The sequence below is a fragment of the Athene cunicularia genome, assembly GCF_003259725.1.
Source record: "Athene cunicularia isolate RWA chromosome Z unlocalized genomic scaffold, athCun1 chrZ_part1, whole genome shotgun sequence".
NCBI lineage: Eukaryota > Metazoa > Chordata > Aves > Strigiformes > Strigidae > Athene > Athene cunicularia.
The window spans coordinates 34,339,381-34,344,768 of NW_020799142.1; the positions used below are offsets into that span (position 1 = coordinate 34,339,381).

Genomic DNA, 5,388 nt, shown 5'->3' on the forward strand with positions numbered 1-5,388 from the left:
GTCATGGAAAGAGAGGGCACTGGCAGACATTAGAAATAACTATTAACACACAGGAAAAAGTGGGCTCAGATGCAGTATCAGTGAAGAAAAAAACAGCACAGCATCTCAAGGAGTGCCACAAGCCGCTTTAGCACATGACAGTCAGTGTCTTCCAAACAAGCAAAAGGCTAACTGAAAGCAGCATCCATTTAAGATGGTAAATATGCCATTACATAATTAACCAACAGTCAAAAGCTCTACTCATTAGTTGTACAGTTTATTTAGACAAGACAAAAGCTTACACAGTTTTGTAACTGTATCCAGAAATGAAAACATCTGAAATATATTAGGTTTTTTCCCCCTGTATATTTAACTTTGTTCTTGGAAAAGTGACTTTTTTTTTTAGGATTCACGTTTCAGCAGTACATATGCTCCCATTACTGCCAGAAGAGCATACTGCAAAAGAAAATAAAGACTGATTACAATTTCTCTTCAGAGAAGCTCTGAAATTACCAATTGTTCCAAGTGTGCCCTCTCCAACATTACATCTCCTAGATGAGTATACAATTACAGAGTTGTGTTCCTACAAAATTACAGGAATATTTTAATGTGATCATATTAATCATAAACAGGCATCACAACTGTATACACTTAACTTACAAAATTCCTAGAAATTAAATGTTTCAAATTATTACAAATACTAAGTTCTATTGGAGAACAGACAAACTAAAATAAACAAGAAAACAGCTCATTTTACATTAGGAACCAAACCACAGAAACAAAATTAACATGCATTCTTATATACATGATTCTTTCTATCTTTACTTGTTATTTTACAGTTTCACATTCAAGAATTCAAAATGTCTGTATACGTACCTTAAATTTTGGATAGTCATTCATTATTATCGTTACCATACCAACATAAGGCAAAAAACTGTGACAGAACAGATGAATGTAAAATTAACCCTCAAATATTACATGGAAATGTTTCAGTGTAACTCAGTCTTGAATATTTGTGTAAAACAATAATTTATGCCTGTCACTAATGCATATCTGAATGGGAAATATTTTTTTTTTTTCCCTTAGATAAAAATTTATTCAAGTTATTTGAGAAAAACCTTAAGAGATTTCATCTCAACTGGGGAAGAAGACAAAGTCAAACGTTCAAATTTTGCATAAAATTCCTGGTGAATGTGGAAATAATTTCCTAGTAATTTCTAGCTATTCAAAGGTTAAGTTGGTTATTTTTGTATTTATCTGTGAATTATTTATTAAATGTGCCATTAAAAAAATTTAATAATTTCTACTCTCCACATCAGAGGACTACAGAAAGCAACTTTTTCAGGTAAAGCAGTTTCTTTATTTACTATTTAAGAAATTCTAAAAATACCATACCAGATCTAGTTTGTACCAACAAACTGAAATTCTAATATTAAGTTCTGAACTAATTTAAGTTCTAAATTTTCTTTATTTAATTACAAAGAACAGAAATGGGGCATTACTTACCCTCTTGCTCTTCCAACAACATCTTTCTTCTCTAACCAGTTCTGACCTTCTTTGTACAAGCCTCTGTCATCAACTTCATTATTATCACCTTTCGTCAGAAATTTGATGGTCCCATTTTCTCTAGAAGGCAACAAGGTGATAAACTAAATATCACTTAATTTAAAAGCCTCAATTAACATCTACAAAGCACAATGAAGATGAAAAGTGCTACAAGATTAGATAACAATGTTTACTACCAGTCCTGCTTATCTAACAGTCACCATTAAATCATTAACATTACAGACTTTACTGATGGAGTCAACAGATTTTAACAAAAAACGGTTTGCAATTACACATTGGGCATGAAAGAGATATTGTCCACTCAGAACAAGCACTAAACTTCCTCAACAAAAGCAGTATGTGCCTATCTGGGAAAAAAAACAAACAAACCAACCCTCTGCATTTTCAACAGAACAGACATTTAACTCTGAAATACTGAGCAATAGTCCACTAAGATTTGGTTTGTTTTGTTTGGGTTTTTTTTCCTATTTTTTTTTCAAATTGTGGAATAAGAACCTGTGAAGTCATCACACCTTAGAGAATGAATTTAAATCACAAATTTCAGATAAGGTAAACCCTAAAAACCTTCCCTTAGGAAAGAAATTGTTATAATAATACAGTCCTTCAGGCAATTTTCTTCTAAGATTTATACACTTGTTTAACCCATAATAATCACATTTATGGCAAAAAAAAAAAAAAAAAGCTTTGCCTTTTTGATGGAAACAAATATTGAAAACCCTCTATCGTAGCTGCAAAACTGCATCAAACCCAGTATGTTGTTACTAACACTGCAAAACAGTTTGAGGTCACTCATTAGTTGTTAAATGTAGTGAGTTCCAGGCAAAACTTCACTTGTGTTTGGAATTTATTAACGTGGCAAACAAAAACCCTAACACATGTAACCAGTCTTTAAATAACATAATGCAGACAAAACATCATCTGGAGTTTTTAGGAGACTACCATTTAAATAAAGTTTACAGTCTCCAAAATTGTTTTTCCTCAAGAAGCTGCTAACTGTAAATAATGATACCAAGGAAAGTTTTTATGAAGACAAATTAGGTTCATTTTTTTAAAAAAGAAAAAGAGGTAATTCTTGGATATACATATTTGTTTCAAAAAAGCACAGAAAACCAGATATTACTCAGAAGATAAACAAGTAACATTCAGGGCCCCGACTTCTTGAGGAGCAAATATGTCAGTGCTTGCCATCTGCAGGTTAGCTTTTCACTGTGCAGAATTAGAAACAGAATGGCCTCTCTTTTGTTTGAGAAGAAACTGTTTATCAAACCAGACATATGCAATAAAGGTAAGAACAAGTAATCTACCTGTTGCTTTTCAGCATGAATTGTTGTTGGCATTGCGACTAACACACACAAAAAGAATAATCTCTTCTTTCACTCTGAGTCAAATCTCTTTTCTGGAAAACTTCAGTTAGCAAAGACCACATATTTGTCAGACTTTGTCTATAGCTCTGATTCTGAATCTTCACCTTCCTTCAGAGATTTGCTTTTAGAAGTAGTTATTTCTCATAACCAAAATCCCAACCTACAACAGTCAGTACAGGAGCAGACTCTGCTCCCATAACATATTGCTACTGTTGGCAAAAGTGATGTGTATAGCCTGTGTACAGGACTCCTCTTCGGCACAGGTTTACCTACTTCAAACCCAGGCAATTCTGCCGAGGGATGAAGTCAGGGTGTCAAGAAGTGTGCCACAGAACTGGGGACAAAAGCGGGTCACATCCTAGAGATGAGTTTTATCTTACAGCATATCCTCACTTGCCTTTTTCACAGAACACTATCAAATTAAAATGTAATTGAAAGTCATGGTGAAGGAAACTATTATAGAAACAAGGAAATTGCCAAGTTGCATTACTTTTCATGTATTTTGATTACTCTGTGAACTATTGGAATGTCTCTGCCTTCAACTTTAAAAACAACTATTTCACCAGCTCTGATTGGGTCATCATGGAAATTTGTTAAGAACAACAGGTCTCCCCTGTGAAAAGCTGGTTCCATGCTGCCACTAGAAACAGAAAGAAAGAGAGAGTTTATTAGCATTGTGGTAAATGAAAGAAGAACCATGAAAACAATTAACATTTAATTCTTACTGATTTAAGTCTTACTTTAACCAAAATATGTAGCTTCACCCATTCAGTTACACTACACAGACATTTAACACAACCCAAACCTCCCAAGTCCCAAGCTTGTAGCCACCTTGTAGAACACTTCCTTACTGCCTCAGTGAAAGAGGAAGCTGTGCAGAAAAGGAACAGTACTGTAGCTATGATAGAACAAAAAGAGCCATTCTGGTTAAGAAAACCAATCCATTAGTGACAAACCAAAAAACGATTCCCAGTGCCACAGGAAGTACTTACCTACATAAAGACTTTAATTAACATGAGCAAAAGTTATGATTACATCAGCAATTACTATTAGTGATCAGAAAATCCATGCCTTTTTTCAAAGCCAGACATAGTATCTTTTGGAACAACCTTTAAGGTAGGATTCCAGATCCCATAACTAGTAACACAAACAGAGAATTCCCATTAAAATACTGTTATTTACTGCATACATTCCTTGAGGACACACATTCAACTTCTGTAAGGCTGAATGTTCCATGAACTTCCTGTATTTGGTCAGCACTCAGGGGCCTGCAGGACTGGCTCTTTATATACCAGAAGTAAGATACCACTGAGAGAAGTGACACACAAGTGTAATTCACTCACAAAAGGAGTTCTGCTATAATACAAATTTAAAATAAATATAGATATGGTAAAGAAACCCCCAAAGCTAACAAACTTTAACACTGACTTACCTGAGCACCACAACAATCGGGCTTTCGCTTCCAGTAATGACGATCAGCCCCTTCCATATCATAAGGGCAGAAGACACTATCATCGCAAAATTTAAGACTTGGTAATACAGCTATACAAAACAAGAAAATGGTTTTTAAAAGCTACTGTGTTGCATCCAGAAGCACAGCGTAGAATTTCAACCCCTACACATCACCGAATCCCGATCTGGGCATGCGAACTTCCAGGCTAAAACTATATTCCAACAGAAGCCTCATGGAGCAGATGGCCCTCTCGGCAACCCAACCGCACAAACCCTAATGCAGCCTAAAGTTTTCACGCACTGTGTGCCTCAATCCTGGCATATTGCACCCAGGCAATACTCCTACTTGTCAGTGCTAGAAGGTAAAACACTCACTAGCAAAGGCTTCTCAAGTATAGGAAGCCACATGGCAAGTGATCAAATCAGTCAGATGTCCCCGATGCCTGCCTGAGCCCCTGAGTATTTAAAACACACATAAGAAACACTGTAAGATCAGTAACACCAGGCTGCAGTTATTTGTTTAAAAAGAGGAGCTGTGCAAGTAGAAGTGAGGCAACAACGGATCATTTCCTGCTACCGTCAGACAAATTTCTTACGTACAAAACTTTCTATTAATTTAACTAACTTTCTGCCCCCAAATTCTACTATTCTGCCAGCCATTACAGCAGGGGATACGCTTGCTTCACATTACTTCTTTTTAATTTTTTTTTCTTGAAAACATACGAAGATACTCTGGTGGAAAACGACCCTGCCCACCTCTATTTATCATGTGACTCACTGACGTAAAATATGGAACCAGAAAATCCCAGAGCATCATTCCAGTTTGAAAACACATATGCCAGGATTTCCAGGGCCATGGCCCACTGAACTTAGCGCTGGTCAAGCGCCAAAATCTGCTCCGCAGTCTTTTTTTTTTAACCGATTGATGCCGCGCGGGGAGCAGGACGGGAGCGCAGTGGTGCCACAGGTTCCCGGTGGGGCCCGGCCCGGCCGGTGGCGAGCAGCCCGGCTGCCTGGCCGAGCCCCG

General features: G+C 36.6%; 1 protein-coding gene across 1 annotated transcript; it reads right to left on the reverse strand.

Moving 5' to 3' along the window:
- Positions 1-237: 237 nt before the first annotated feature.
- SEC11C (SEC11 homolog C, signal peptidase complex subunit) lies at positions 238-4,582 on the reverse strand. The gene is made up of 5 exons (XM_026865909.1): positions 4,342-4,582; positions 3,400-3,549; positions 1,486-1,605; positions 856-913; positions 238-435 (listed from the first exon to the last, which is right to left on the reverse strand). Exons 1-5 carry the CDS (start codon positions 4,422-4,424, stop codon positions 382-384), a joined length of 465 nt encoding a protein of 154 aa, XP_026721710.1. The 5' UTR covers positions 4,425-4,582; the 3' UTR covers positions 238-381.
- Positions 4,583-5,388: the final 806 nt, after the last annotated feature.

Excerpts from the sequence above, each read along its gene's own strand:
- SEC11C (XM_026865909.1), bottom strand. The coding sequence starts at position 4,424 with ATGATAGTGTCTTCTGCCCTTATGATATGGAAGGGGCTGATCGTCATT. Across the intron at positions 914-1,485 it reads GTTGTTGGAAGAGCAAGAGG|TTTTTTGCCTTATGTTGGTA; the intron begins GTAAGTAATGCC and ends GTTCTGTCACAG. Across the intron at positions 436-855 it reads ATGACTATCCAAAATTTAAG|TATGCTCTTCTGGCAGTAAT; the intron begins GTACGTATACAG and ends TTTCTTTTGCAG.